Source organism: Tachysurus fulvidraco, chromosome 7 (genome assembly GCF_022655615.1).
Source record: "Tachysurus fulvidraco isolate hzauxx_2018 chromosome 7, HZAU_PFXX_2.0, whole genome shotgun sequence".
Lineage (NCBI taxonomy): Eukaryota > Metazoa > Chordata > Actinopteri > Siluriformes > Bagridae > Tachysurus > Tachysurus fulvidraco.
The window spans coordinates 6,049,076-6,064,365 of NC_062524.1; the positions used below are offsets into that span (position 1 = coordinate 6,049,076).

General features: G+C 39.1%; 1 protein-coding gene and 1 long non-coding RNA gene across 5 annotated transcripts in view; one reads left to right on the top strand and one right to left on the bottom strand.

Annotated features, from left to right (window-relative positions):
* adcy2b (adenylate cyclase 2b (brain)) overlaps positions 1-15,290 on the bottom strand; it is a 56,313-nt gene that overhangs the window by 17,453 nt on the left and 23,570 nt on the right. For 3 of the 4 annotated variants that reach the window (XR_007143584.1, XM_027133866.2, XM_047816622.1), the window contains exons 5-15: positions 13,426-13,574; positions 11,904-12,015; positions 11,686-11,813; positions 8,953-9,111; positions 8,407-8,539; positions 6,607-6,783; positions 4,100-4,143; positions 3,930-4,010; positions 3,679-3,748; positions 3,184-3,281; positions 1,696-1,780 (exon numbers count right to left, since the gene is read on the bottom strand). Coding sequence is in view for 3 of the 4 variants with exons in the window: in XM_027133866.2 (XP_026989667.1) it covers positions 1,696-1,780; positions 3,184-3,281; positions 3,679-3,748; positions 3,930-4,010; positions 4,100-4,143; positions 6,607-6,783; positions 8,407-8,539; positions 8,953-9,111; positions 11,686-11,813; positions 11,904-12,015; positions 13,426-13,574 (1,236 nt within the window). In the remaining variant the exon portion in view is untranslated. The remainder of the gene's footprint in view (positions 1-1,695; positions 1,781-3,183; positions 3,282-3,678; positions 3,749-3,929; positions 4,011-4,099; positions 4,144-6,606; positions 6,784-8,406; positions 8,540-8,952; positions 9,112-11,685; positions 11,814-11,903; positions 12,016-13,425; positions 13,575-15,290) is intronic. The other variant, XM_047816621.1, reaches the window with a different exon arrangement.
* Positions 5,890-8,926, top strand: LOC125145239. Its single transcript, XR_007143585.1, has 3 exons — positions 5,890-6,025; positions 6,658-6,787; positions 8,452-8,926. It is a non-coding gene; the product is annotated as an uncharacterized LOC125145239 (long non-coding RNA).

Here is a 15,290-nt window from a genome sequence, read left to right on the forward strand (position 1 = left end):
CTCAGTGTAAATCTGGGTTATTAATCAGGACCGTCGCAGTCGGCTCGTCGAGCAAAGCCTTCGAGTGCTCGGCTGAATGCTGCATCAGTCGATAGTCACTTTGGATTTGAGCTTCAGCTAAATGTACAAATGTAAACATATCCTCATATTATCAGGCAGTTCACAGAGCAGCAGGGCAAATAATAGATCACAAATGTCCTAGAAGATGGAGGTGATCTAACAAAGCATGAGACAGGCTTAATATTAAATTTTACGTGACAATGCACCCATATGCACTTTAGTTATAGATACGCTTTGACGCGTTTTACATTAAATGCACCATATTTGTGGATAAATACAGAGATATGAAGGACAGATTGAGGGACTTAATTAGAGAAAACAATGGCAGTTTCCAAGTGAATCACGTCATTTCCTTCCTTCAAGTCTCGTCTGTGGAGATCTGAGATCTGAGTGTCGTCCTTGTACGTGATGTATTATTTGTACAGAGGAGCGAGAAACAAACTGACCTTGGTCCAATGGTACTTGTGTTGCTTTCTTTTCCTAACGATCTATAGCTCTCGGATGCGTCTTAGCTCGACGCTTATTAACATTTACTGCTTATTTTTCTACAGAACAGTGGCCTTCCTCTGAGCATGTGCAATCGAAATAAAAAACCGTTTTATTTCATCGAGTGTCCAAGACATCCCGCATTCAATGGATGCAGAAGAAAAACAGGAAAACTCAAGATGTTATAGTCTTTGCCTAGTAAACCCTGATAATGGATTAACGTCGACTATTCTACTAAACTCTCCTATTATCTCCTATTAGCTTATTCTTAGGATTTTTATAATGCTGTTATAATTGGTTGGTGCTGTACGGCGGAACATTTTTATGGTCCTTTGGTCTGTTTTCTTTTTTTATTTGACTGAGATACACATCGCAAAAAAATCTACATATATATTTTCACTACAGTGAATTTCTTAGTGAGTAGTAGATTTAAAATAAAGCAAATATAAGGTTATTGAACCTATTTCTAGACATTTTCTTTGACTAATCTCAAGCTTAAAATGTTCTCCTTCTTTCGGTAGATTTTTACTTTTACTAATATAATTTAATACATTTTTTTGAATTAAAGTATAAACAGTATATTTTGTTTCTTTCATCCATTTGATGTAAATATCTGTGTACATTGGTAATAATTCATTGTTAAGGCATTGTAATGCCTTATAAACCTCTAATAATAAGTCAGTGATAAATCAAGTACTTTATGACCCAGAGTTCTTTTATTCTTAAATATTTTGGGCCGGACGGCACAGATTAAGTGTAGATTACTTCTTTTTTATTGCAAAAGTTATTGTTTGCATAGCAATATCTGTAACATTGGAAAAATGGAAAAAACTTTTATTTAGTGTTTTTTTGAAGGACTCTCAGGGCTTTGTAACAAAAGCTGTTCTCAGAACAGGAAAGTCTTCAGGACAAAAAAAAATAGAGCTTTACGTTTACTCAGAATCTTGACAACTGATTATTAGTGTTAGGGTGTATGAGCTAACAGGAATAAACTTGTTTATTAAGAACTGTCTTGTAATCTCTGGTGCAGTATAAGAGAAATAAAACACCCCGTGTTGTCCTCTTAGGAACTTTGTGGTGTCCGCTTTGTAACGCATCACACCACAATCCTAACAGAAACCTGACTAAACCCATTAGAAGTTCACTCACCAGGATGCGACTAGCGAAACAAAGGATGAGGATAAGAGTGAGCAACAGGAAGGTCGTCCCGAAAGAAACACTAAGCACAGCGGTCCTGTATGAGATAAAACAGTTCAAATGAGGAAGATTGCGCACACACACACACACACACACACACACACACACACACACACACACACACACACACACACACACACACACACAGATTATATATAGTGACATTGAAAAGCATAAGGCTGCATATTTCTCTGTGAAAAAAATATCAAAGCATCAACCTCTTTTCAGCTGTTAATAGGAGCGTAAATAAAAATCCACCCATTATTATATTACACAGCGAAATTTATCGACTCAATATCATGATAAACAGCTGAAGAGTTCATTTCTTTCCATAAAGAAAAACAATCCCATCAGTAGAAAAAAAAGTTATGCAAGAAAATGTGTGATCAGGTCATAATATTCACTCTTCAGTAGCTTTATTATGGATATTGTTATGACTGCCATCTGAACAGGAATCATAATTTTTCTGTTGAATTTGACTCTGACTTCACTACACTCTGACACTAATGTCACTGTTAATGAAAAAGACCAGGCAAGAAATAAAAGAGTCACGGTCTGTCACGCAGCTCATTTAATGCTGTTATAAACGGTATTTAACGGCAGAGTGAGGAAGTGAGGACACATTAAGGAGACTAGAGAGAGAGAGAATCGATGTGTGCTTTCAGAAGTCTGAATGTGTTTCTGGCTGATACATGTGCACTTCATTAGAATGATGAAGAATTCGAGCAAAAGAGTTTTCTGTCTGACTCCCTACATTAAAAAGGACATAATTTTTGTGCTCTTATTTAAAAATCCATATCAACCTACATCTATATGTCACTATCACACATCAGTCTTTTCATTGTGGTTTTGGGTCGACGTTTTCCCCTCACTCCGGCTCAGACTGCATGGCTAATGTGATATTATGTAGCTAATGTAGCTTTTACGTTGAGCTAAATGGCTGCTGCTAATTATTTAACGATTATAGGGCAAAGTGAGTGAATGAGAGAGGGAGGGAGGGAGGGTATGTGTGAGGGAGAAGAAGGGAGTGAGAGAATGAGGATGAGAGGGAGGTTATGAAAGAGGGAGAGAGAGAGTGAGGGAGAATGGGAGAGAGGGTATGAAAGAGTGAGGGAGGTTATGAAAGAGGGAGGGAGGAAGGGAGAGAGGGTATGAAAGAATGAGGGAGGTTATGAAAGAGGGAGGGAGGAAGGGAGAGAGGGTATGAAAGAATGAGGGAGGTTATGAAAGAGGGAGGGGGGGGTACAAGTGAGGGAGGGAGGGATGGATGGAGTGAGAGAGTGAGGAAGTGAGGGAGGAAGAGAGGGTATGAGTGAGGGAGAGCACGAAGGAGGGAGGGTATGGATGAAGGAGAGAGGGAGGGAGGGAGGGAGGGAGGGAGGGAATGAGATAGAGAGTGAGTGAGGGAGGGAGGGAGGGAGGGAGTGAGGTAGTACTTACTTCGGCAAAACTAAAACTTGCACGATGAAAATGCAGAAGAAGATGAAACATGAGCAAGTGACGTAGTACTTAAAGGCTGGCAAGGCTGTTGCTCTATACTGTAATGTATAAAAACATAACAAAACATATTATCACCACAGAATCCTTAAATAAAAACCAAGAACTTTCCTAAGCTTGTGTTCGTAAGGCTTCATCACACTTCCAAATCCATGTCACATGACTTGGGTGTTGTGTCAACTTCAGATACGGACACAAGCTAATGCACGTTCGAATAATCCTTCATAAAGGTTTATGTCGATTAACGTGATGTGACAAAGGTTTACCAAGGTGTTGATCAGCCTTATGATCACAACCTTACGTAAAATATCACCCAAAACCTAAAACATCGGATCTTTAAACTAGACAGAGCTTAAACTGAGACATAATAAATACTCAGACATGCATACAGTAGAATGCGATTATTTTGCATACATGATGACTCGTAACAGTCCATACCTCTTTCTCCAGAGTCTTATTGTGAAAGAACAGAGATATCCTTTCGATATCCTCAGATTTCAGCCACTGTCTGACAAGAGAAAGAATAAAAAAAGATGAGGACTCGTACTTTATCAGAAGTAACGGTCTAGTAGATATAACGAGTTCTGCAGCAGTGGAAAATCCTCTGACTTTGCTCTTTAATAGTGTTTGAAAGCGTGAAAGGATTTCTCTATATAAATGAGCTCTGGGAGAAAAGTAGGGCCGGTCACTTTTGTGCGTTGATGCCGTCGATCGTACGAATCATCCGCTCGTTCAGCTCTTCCTGGAACCTCTTCTTCTGGGATTTTGTTCTGAATAAGAAGAAAAGTGACTCGTGAGCGGTCTGAGAGAGACGGATCAGGACGGTGATGAGTTTCTCACTGACGGGTGGAGGACTGACCTTTCTGATCTCCCGGTAAAATGATAGTGTCCCATTGGCACATCCTAAAAAAAGATGAGACAAATGAGAAACATGTAATAATAATAATAATAATAATAATAATAATAATAATAATAATAATAATAATAATAATAATAATAATAATGCGTACAGAAGGCCAGGTTCTAATGATGAACATGCTGATAATGAAAAGCCAAGGGGTTTCACTTGAGCATCAGGTACTTCTTTTTATTCTTTTTATTGCAAACAAAGTCAAATAACAATACAGAGTCCCATTTAAGTTTTACATGAAAAAGGAGTAAAGTAAAAGTATTACAACAATAACAATGATAACATGGAAAGAATGGAAAGAAAGTAAAAAGAAAAAGAAGAGAACAAACCAAACCCCACCCGCCCACCCCGGGTCCTGGCCCTTTTTAATTAGCGAATACAAGTCATTTAAAATTTACAAAAGAAAACCTAATCCGGCAAAACCTGAAGGCTTATGAAATATGAAATAAACGGTTGCCATTTATGAAAAAACTTGGAGGTATTACCTCTTATAGTATATTTTATTTTCTCAAGCTTAATAAAAAACACTGTATCCTTTAGCCATTGTGAGTGAGATGGTGGGACAGAGGACTTCCACTGAAGAAGAAGGCGACGTCTGGCCAACAATGATGTAAAACTAATAAGCATCAGGTACTTCTAAGTCATCATGATATCATTTCAAAATGAATGACATATAATCAAATACCGAACTGGTCTGTTTTTGTGTATGCTTATTAACCAATGAGCAATAATATCTAAATGAGCTTTTTAAGTTTTAATATCTGTGATATCCTTTAATCGAGTGCTTACTGTAATTCAACCATGCAGAAGATATAAAAAGAAATAAAAAGAGAATACCGAATACTGCATTTTATGACAGTCATATTTTCATCGGGCCTGCAAAAGGCGATCAAAGGAATATTACAGTGCCGTTAATCGAATCTACTGCTGCTTTAGAGTAAGTGTCATCGTTAACAGGGACAAGATTTTCAACACCTTCCCTGTACAGAGAAAGACACAGAAATCCTGTTTACTCCAAACTCACTTATAACGGAAATCTGTGGGGCAACAACGTCAAAACATCCCGGTTCACCCCAGATCTACATTGTTTCCTAATACCAGAGCTACTTAACCAAACGCAAACAGGTTCTCCACCCGCACATCATCGTGGCCTCATCGCACATCGTCGTGGGAAGTCGTGGCCTAATGGTTAGAGAGTCTGACTCTTAACCCTAAGGTTGGGGGTTCGAGTCTTGGACCGGCCACGACTGAGGTGCACCAACCCCCTCAACTTCTCCCCGGGTGCCGCAGCATAAATGGCTGCCCACTGCTCCGGGTGTGTGTTCACGGTGTATGTGTGTTCACTGCTGTGTGTGTGCACTTTGGATGGGTTAAACGCAGAGAACAAATTCTGAGTATGGGTCAGAATGTCGCGTATGTCACGCGTATGTCACGTCACTTTCACTTTCATGATTGTTACTATATTTGAGACTCAAATAATAACCATTCATTATTCAACTATTTCATAGCTGGGGGGGGGGGGGGGTTTCTAAAAGAAAGACCTGCTCTCTGCTGTAGTCCTGATTATTCTAGGTACTACTAAAGAGCTTGCACATTTTGAACAACACAGGCACGAAGGATCATGATAGTTCGCTCAAGTACTCTGTTAAAGTGCTACACCCGGACAATATCGTCAGACTTTATCCTTCTAGTACGACCTTTAGACTAACGGGAGCTTGTTCGTGCTTCGACGCATTACACTTGTCCATTCTAGATGCAATCAAAGCATGAAGAGATTATGTATCATTTAATATCATTACGTTTCTTACGGTGAGATGGAAAAACGGCAGCTCTGTATTATTATCTGCATGAGCTTTACACCAGGGACTGGAGTCCGTAAGTACACAGGGAACTTTTACTGCTGCGTGTTATGTAACAACATTTAATACTGAAAGAAAAAGGGCAGTAGTTGAAGTCAGTTAATAAAGGCTTCGGTAGAACACTGTTGAATTATTTGGTCAGCTGTATTTGTAGAAGAGAGTAAGTCTTATATCTGTATAGGAACACCAGAAAGGTACAGCATTAGTTTGGCTTTTACTCCTAGTTTGACTTTATATTTTATAACCTTTAGTTCAGCAACTGCCCTTAGGCTTCCATACTGAGAGTATGAAGGTTTTCTTTTCTTTTCTCAGCACAGAGAATATACTTTACACCTTGAGAAGACAGAAATTATGAAATATTCCTTTAACATTTCCCCCCCAATTTATCCCCTATAATCTCTCCAGCTCTTACTGTAGTTCCAATTATACCACATCATCCACAGTGGCTGTGGCATTTTTGGGATTTGAACATGCAAACTCTTTCATTTTGTATTGTTGCATACATTGTCAAGTTACTTAGGGAACTACAAATCCAAATGTTCAGGTCTTTTCTCTTTCTATTGCTGTCACTAATCTGTGTGCCTCAGTTGGACTTACGTGTGTGTTGATCTTGCCGTTCTCGTTGGTCATGCTATCTCTGTGGTGCAGGTTGGCGAAGGGCTTTGCTGCCCCCCAGGACTCCAGGTATTGAGTCATACGCACAGACGCTCGCATCTTCGCCCCGTAGAGAACCGGACGAGGACGGCAGTGAAGATGCGGGCTGCGTCTTTCTCCCTGGGTGATAAAAACATCACACACAATCAAACATGTCCATATAACTCAAATAGGACAGACATGAAAATGACAGACCCAAAAAGTGTCTATAATAAAGTGAATATTATGAGACATGATTATATTAGGCTATGATAAAAACTATTAAGACTTATGGCACAAATACACACACATATCTATATATATATATATGAAACAGATGATAAGCATGTGTTATAATTCTGCAGTATATTATGTTTCAGCTGGACATAAAAATGGTTCGGAAGCTAACTCACAGCATTAATTAACATTTCCTTTACTTATACATACACACACACACACACACACACACACACACACACACACACACACACACACACACACACACACATATATATATATATATACACACACACACACCAAACCCAACATACTGTAGGCAGTATTCAAGAAAACAGTGTCAATGTTCATTGAACCAAATAACACATTACAGGAGTATAATCAATATTTTCAGCTCGGATGCAAATCGAATCAAATCAACCTCATCTCTAATTTAGTGCACGCACCGGGTCAAGAAAACAGAACCACCCCATGCACCGTCACATCTAAAATAAATGGCCGTATTTTCAAATGAAATAGATGGTGTTAAAATGTTGGCAAGTAGAGTGATCTCTGTGGGCAGAGAGAAATCCCACGCACAGATACATGTCTAAAGCGATAGGCAGCCTGAAATTGGCTGAGTTACATCCCGTGTTGTGCCAAGTTGCACTGTAAATAGACACATTTCAAAGTAAGCGTTTACGGAGGACGGCTTATGTTGAAGCTGATGGTACCGTAAATTGCTGTAAAGTTGCTGCCAGACACAGGGACTGTAAAACATTATGGTAGGTGTTTAAAGGGAATCATAAGAAGCGACGATGCTGTTTATTTGACACCTTTTAACAGTTTGTCAAACCATGTGCTACACAATGGAACACAACCACATGGGCAGAATGTGGGGGTTTGACAGTCTGGATCAAACGTGGATCATGGTAACAACCTGACATATGGTCAAATACAGTGAACTGAGTACTTTGCGTTCAGAGTCCACTGCAATTCTAACTCAACACCTTTTGACTAAGACTATGACACAATATTATAAAATGTATGTAACATGATCATTCATTCATTCATTTTCTACCGCTTATCCGAACTTCTCGGGTCACGGGGATCCGTGATCCTGTGATCTCAGGCGTCATCGGGCATCGAGGCAGGATACACCCTGGACGGAGTGTCAACCCATCACAGGGCACACACACTCTCATTCACTCACACACTCACACACTATGGACAATTTTCCAGAGATGCCAATCAACCTACCATGCATGTCTTTGGACCAGGGGAGGAAACCGGAGTACCCGGAGGAAACCCCCGAGGCACGGGGAGAACATGCAAACTCCACACACACAAGGCGGAGGTGGGAATCGAACCCCCAACCCTGGAGGTGTGAGGCGAACGTGCTAACCACTAAGCCACCGTGCCCCCCGTTACATGATCATTTCTTATCATATTGTAAAATTATAAACCTAACCATATTGTAGCTAAAATGGAAATATATGATTTTAATGTTCCGTACATATAAAAAACAAATGTTTTGATGGTTTGTACCTTTGGATTGATGACGAGGTATGTGACAATCCCATGCTCTTTCAGGTACGAGTCTCGGACCTGTCCGTCTCCCGCCTCCACTTTGTAGGCCCCTTTTAAATGTTCCAGCGTCACAGAGGAGATGTGAACTCGGCTGGGGAGGACAAATAGGACATGACAGAGCACTTCAATATCAACACCCGGAAACATTACGTCCTCTCATGCAGCCCTCACAGAGGATGGTATATACAGTATATATAAAATACAAACAAGGCAGTGAGGTAATGAAAGACCCAGGGCAGTGTACATTGTCTTGTTGCTGAATAAAAACTCATTAGCCACAAGCACCTTTCACAGCGCTCTCCACAGTGTGTTTGGCTGAACATGAAGAGCCCTTGTTAGATTTCGCACTGTTGATCACAGATGTAAAAACACATGCACAAAGAAAGGGATCACGACAAAAAACCCCCAAAACACACACACACACACACACACACACACACACACACACACACACACACACACACACACACACACACACACACACACACACACACAAAAGCTCACCCAGGTACACCTCCAGCCTCCATGTGATTGGCCAGAGTGACATCATGTGACCAAACATCATACTGCCATTTCTGGAGGCCAATTACACCGCAGAGCACGTTGCCAGAATGCACTCCAACACGCATGTTAATGTCAACGCCTGTGGCATCTCGCACCTTCCTGCAACAACACGACACATTTCAGCACTCTAGCTTGGCCAAGATTGTCACAGAGACATTTTCTTGTGTGATAATTGATACTCGTTTTGCTCTTTTTCTTTCGCTTTGCTTTCCCAGTGCACTTTACTGGTTGACTAATGCATTTCATCCCACTCAGCACTAGAATTGTTTTTGGTTAGTCCACTTTAGGCACTTTAGCCATCTACAGTCAGCCATAGAGCAACGTAACAAATGATACTCAGCAACCACATTGGGAAAGTTTGGATTAGCCTAGAGGTGTGTATCAGGAACGGATGTTGCAACAATCGTGAGATGAGTGTAGGTGTTTATGTCAGATATTAGCCTTTTTAAATTACATTTTTAATCCATAGTCACTGTCTGGTCATTGACATGTGATATAAATTTGACTACTAGTAGTTGGGAAATTGAACGATTTATTAGAATATAGTATAGTAGGCAGATGAGAAGGTGGGAAAAAAACAGTCCCACTGTCGTCTCAGGTTGAGACCTATTCTGATCTGGAGTGACGTACTGTAGCTGAAGTCGAGGAACCGTTAAAGCAAAAATTCATTTAACATCGCTGGCATGCCCACCGCCATGCCCCCAACACAACCCCAACCCACCCTTGCAAGTATTTCTACAGGCATAAAGGTAAACAAAATAAAACCTTTACGCCACACCTACTTGTGTTGCATTGCATTCCACATCGAGACCGCATAAGATATGAGGAAATGTGATCACGACTATGGACGAGTGTACAAACCATCCCCCATCTCTCACAAGCTATAACCCAGACTATCAAAATAAAGCCAAGTTAACAGTGTGTATATTTTAAATGAAACTTTTCAGGACCAGTTAGCATAAATTATATAGTATTAATAAAGCAAGGCAAAATATCACAAGATTCAAAAATAAAAATAATGTTGAACTTTGGCAAGTTTTATTAGAATGAGCCTGGATCTGATTTCTTTCTGGATGGCCGTGTCAGGTCGGTTACGTCTGGGTTTTTTGTATGACTAATTTAAGCCTGTTTACCGAAACCCCTGTAAACATCAAGAGCGGTGCGAGAAACGAGAGATGGATTCTTTTTTTAATACTTTAGAAGAAACTAGTACTTCTTAATAATACTGGAGAGTAAATGATACAGACTGGTGCCATTGTCTAAACCGGTCAGTGCAAATGAACAGTGCTTGGTAAAGAGACCGTGAAGGATCCATCAGAAATTCTGATATATAGTGTGGGGAGTTTCAGGTGATTGGATGTACTGTACATCCGCAGTGCCACTGTGACTCAACCCATGTGATAACACTACAGGCTTGTTATCGTGTCTGGCTGAGTATGAGTGAGTCGGAAAAATGAGGTTAGTACTTCAATAAAAAATGATTCGGAAAATAGGTAGTTTTTCTGAGTCAGAAAGGCATTTTGGGGGAGACAGGAAAACAACACACTTCAGTATGGAGCTGAAAGCTTATTAAAGTTTCCCTTAATCAGATATACAATGAAGCCTCTTCACTATGAGTTGCTATTATTATTATTATTATTATTATTATTATTATTATTATTATTATTATTATTATTACTATTATTATCATTATTATTATCGATATTATTATTATTATTATTATTATTATTATTATTATTATTATTGTTGTTGTTGTTGTTAATAATCATAATTTTTTATATATTGATATTTTCTTCTTGTTAGACAGGATTTTGGTTTCAGTACACAAAATTTCAAGTGTATTGTAAACATGTCAATGTCAAAAACCTGGAATGTGGATCATTATTTTGCACTTTAAAGCGTAATCGATCCTAAGTCGCTATTTTGACATGAAAAGCTCATGCAAAATATGCAAAATCTTTGTCCCTAAGTCTTACACTGCAAACGCCGTAAGCTCATGTTGGTAAATTCGGGTGCTTTCATGAAATAAATAATGAATCGAAACATTTCTAAATATGCAAAAGCGGTAAACTCTAACGAGTAGAAAAACGAAATCGAATCGATATTTTGGGCACCTTTAGCCTTTGAAGCCCACATCCTTTCTCTCAGGTACACGGTGAAGCAGTTTTATAAGAACGTTCTAAGCATCTCGGAGAACTTACTACAGACCTTTAGCACATTTTAGCTCATAGTTGATTCTGCCTCGAAAACCTTCATGATGATTTTTAAATTATCCAGCAAGTTATTAAACAGTAACGTAACATTACTTTCTTTAATTACATACACACACTAAGAAAAAATGAACGATTGTTAATATAAAACGTTATATTTTACACTTATACATGAATACAGAGTGAAAAAAAAATAAATCCTAAGATTAGAATATTTGAGAGACTAAAATAACTTTCACATCAATAAAAAAGACTTTTTTTTTTCCATTGAGAGCTGGTTGCGCCACCCACCGATAAACGTTATTACCATGGCAACCAGTTGCAGGAGTGACTACTGAGACCATGTCAGAGTAGACTTGCTGTGATAAAATCGCTGCATGTGTTTGTGTGCATAAGATTCTTGCTCAGTCCTGTATATGTTTAAGGATCAAAGGAAAAAAGAGACAGAAAGGTGTTGATTTACTTGATGGCCTCACACATGTCCAGTCCCATCTTTACACAGTTCTTGGCGTGGTCCGGTAAAGACTCAGGCAGTCCAGACACACAGTAATAACAGTCTCCCAGTATTTTAATCCTCATGCAGTCGTTATCCTAAAAAAAGATCAAATTAGACACAGCTACAGTAGGAGAAACGGTGAATCGTGTCACTCATGCGGTAAGAAGATGTCATTTGTGCATTACCTTGGCTATCTGGTCGAATTTGCCAAAAAGCTCATTGAGCATGTGCACCAGTTCTCCTGGAGAGCAGTCGCTGGCCAGACGCGTGAACCCGACGATGTCTGCGTACAGAATGCTGCCGAAAACGTTAAGAGGCCTTTAAGACTGTGCAGGAGAGAGTGAGGCAATCTATGATTGGATTAAAGTATCTCTGCTCTACACTACACCTACTGAAGCACATCTGAGCCTAGGCTTTTAATTAGGATCAGTTTAAACTCCATATTTCACAGTGTATGTTATACGTTCTGATCGATTCACACAGGATCTGTGGATAAATCGTGAGTACGAACGATCGCCACGCAAACGATCGTTCGGACCCTTTTTATACCGTACCTGCGGGATTATTAGTAGGTCACGTGACCCTAACATGCATCTAGTCTGTACTTGTGCTAAGAACTCATTAGTCCATAATTCAGAAATTTCATCAATCATTTTTTCTCAATAATCAATCATTTTAACTTTTTAACAATTCATAAAATAGAACAATTGGAATTTTTTTTTATCAACAGTCAATAATTGAGTCAATAATGAATCATTTGAACTTTTTAAAAAAGGTAAAAATGTTCATTTTTAAATTCATTTTACAAATAGTTTTAAGTAAATAAATAAATAAATAAATAAATAAATAAATAAATAATAATAATAATGTCGTCAAGAAACATTGTCTATACTTTATTATTCCTAGCTCTTGCTTTTAATTTTAGAAGAAAAACTGAGAATCCTCTTTTCCAATTAGATATAATGAAGATTTTAACACCATGTCTGTGTGAACTTCAGTTATTTTAAAGAATTTAAAATAAAGTGTCATTTCTTTATATCGGCATGCAGTCAGGACGTAATGACTGGTGATGGATAATAGATTCAGACTGAATACTCAGCTAATAACGATTCATTATTATAACGAATAATTACTCCATATAAAACTGATCAGGTCCACATAGTTTGGATGAGGATTAATAATCGCGCGAAATGTGAAGTAAAGCAGAGTCTCTGCACTCGGACTCCTAAAACCTGCTGTGAACATCAGAGAAAACAATCAGGAGCGCTGCTCATAATGACGAGTGCCATGTCTTCAGCATGCTCTCATCGTGATGAAAACAGACTACATCTTTGAAGTGGACAAAAATATTACTTAAAAAAAAATCTAATAAAGTAAAAGAAAGCACTTCTTGTCCTCCTGCACAGTGAGCATGATTTAAGTGGTACTTTTTTTTTTGCTTTTATGGCTGATCCAGAAGTATAGAGAACTTTCCACAGAACTAGGTTACTCGTATTTGGGTTATTTCACTTTTTTATTTTTGTCCTACTTGCTGTAAGTGAGACCTATTTAGCTGTGAGAAACAGATGCACCTGTACTGTAAGGTATACAGAAATAGTAGACCATCAGTTAATCTAGGTGTGTGTGTGTGTGTGTGTGTGTGTGTGTGTGTGTGTGTGTGTGTGTGTGTGTGTGTGCGTGATTGTAGTGTAGTAGTATGAGTCCTACCTGACGTTGGTGTGTCTCTGTACATAGAGGTTGTGGAAGTTGTTAGAGTTTTCCGTCTGGCCGCTGTTTGGCTCCTTGAGCCTTTGGATGATCTCAGACTTCATCACAAGAGCGATGTGGGCAGGCAGAAGGGACAGCAAGAGACGCTCCTATTGGTCAGAGTAAAGAATGAAAAAAATTAGCTTGGACAAATGTGTCTTCTTTCTTTTATTTCTCATTATTTCTATTGTGGTTTCCATACAAACCTCTCTAAACTACAGGGCCGTATTCATGAAAATTGGTATTTTTTTCTTAGTGATAAATTCTAATAAAATTCTTAGAAATGTGTGTTTTCTCTGAAAATGAAAGAAAAGCGGGGACACGGTGGCTTAGTGGTTCGCCTGTTCGCCTCACACCTCCATTGTTAGGGGTTCGATTCCCCGCCTTGCGTGTGTGGAGTTTGCATGTCCTCCCCCGGTCCAAAGACATGCATGGTAGGTTGATTGGCATCTCTGGAAAAATTGTCCGTAGTGTGTGAGTGTGTGAGTGAATGAGAGTGTGTTTGCCCTGTGATGGGTTGACAGTCCGTCCAGGGTGTATCCTGCCTCGATGCCAGATGACGCCCGTGACCCGAGGTAGTTCGGGTAAGCGGTAGAAAATGAATGAATGAATGAATGAATGAAAGAAATGATCATAGTAAAGGTTAAAGTTATTCACAAAAAACCTTATAATCCTTAAAAGAGCTCTTAAAGTCAAAAAGTGTTAGGAGTAGTGTGGAGGACTATTAAGAGATTTAAGAGTTTCTTTAGGAGAAAATAGCCAAAATTTGAAGAGGGAGAGGAAATGTGTTGTATACGATATTTAATAGTAATAGTGAGTTAATAAGATGATACAGATTACATCGTGTCAGGATTATTTTTGTGACCAATCATATTAGATATAACATGTCGGAGATGTTTACATTTACGTTTACGTTACATTGCAGATGTTAGCGCAACTCTATCATGATCGGTCGTGAACTTAATCCCTACACGATGTAGTCATATCAGGTCTTAACATAGAGACAAAGTGAGGTCTTATAATAGACCAGATTTTAAAAGCGCTCCTGTTTTTATTTTTTTTATTTATTGGACAACCAATCACCTAGTAACGGTTTTAGCCTCGACTCCTCTCTGAGATATTTCGTATTGTCCTTGTTCAGTGTTGTTCTGAGTTTGGTCCCGAATCACTCCGAGGATAAGATTCCTAGCTAGAAAATTTAAAGCTATATTAGGTGCTCTCTGAGATCATTCTTAAAACCTTTATGAAAACGAGCCCAGCTTTTTCTGAAAGGTTCTAAAAAGATTTTTTTGAAGTAAAAGACAAGAAAACTGCATTTTTTTTAAGTTTGACAGAAAGATGCCAACACACAGTGATTGTATAAAACAGCTAAATAAGAATTGATAACATGTTTTTTCAATAAATTCCAACTGTTCCTCCTCTAAAGATTCACCTTTATGTGACCAAACTGTGAGCGTGAAAGCTAACACAACTCAGGCTGCATCCCGTGCAGCGTAACAGACACAGAAGAAAGCATCATCAGCCTTCATCCGCATACACGAGCTCAGGGATGTCCATCATGTCTGCTGTGATTGATAGCGTGCAGACAGCTCAAAATACATCACATTTAAGCCTATAAAGTGGTAGCGTTCTTCTGTGTTTTGATAGAAGCCTAGAACAGAAGCCTTTATTATCGCCACATATACATTACAGCACAGTGGAATTCTTTTCTTCACATACCCCAACCGAGGAGGTTGGGGTCAGAGTGCAGGGGCAGCTATGATACAGCGCCCCTGGAGCAGGGAGGGTTGGGGGCCATGCTCAAGGGCCCAGCAGTAGCAGCTTGG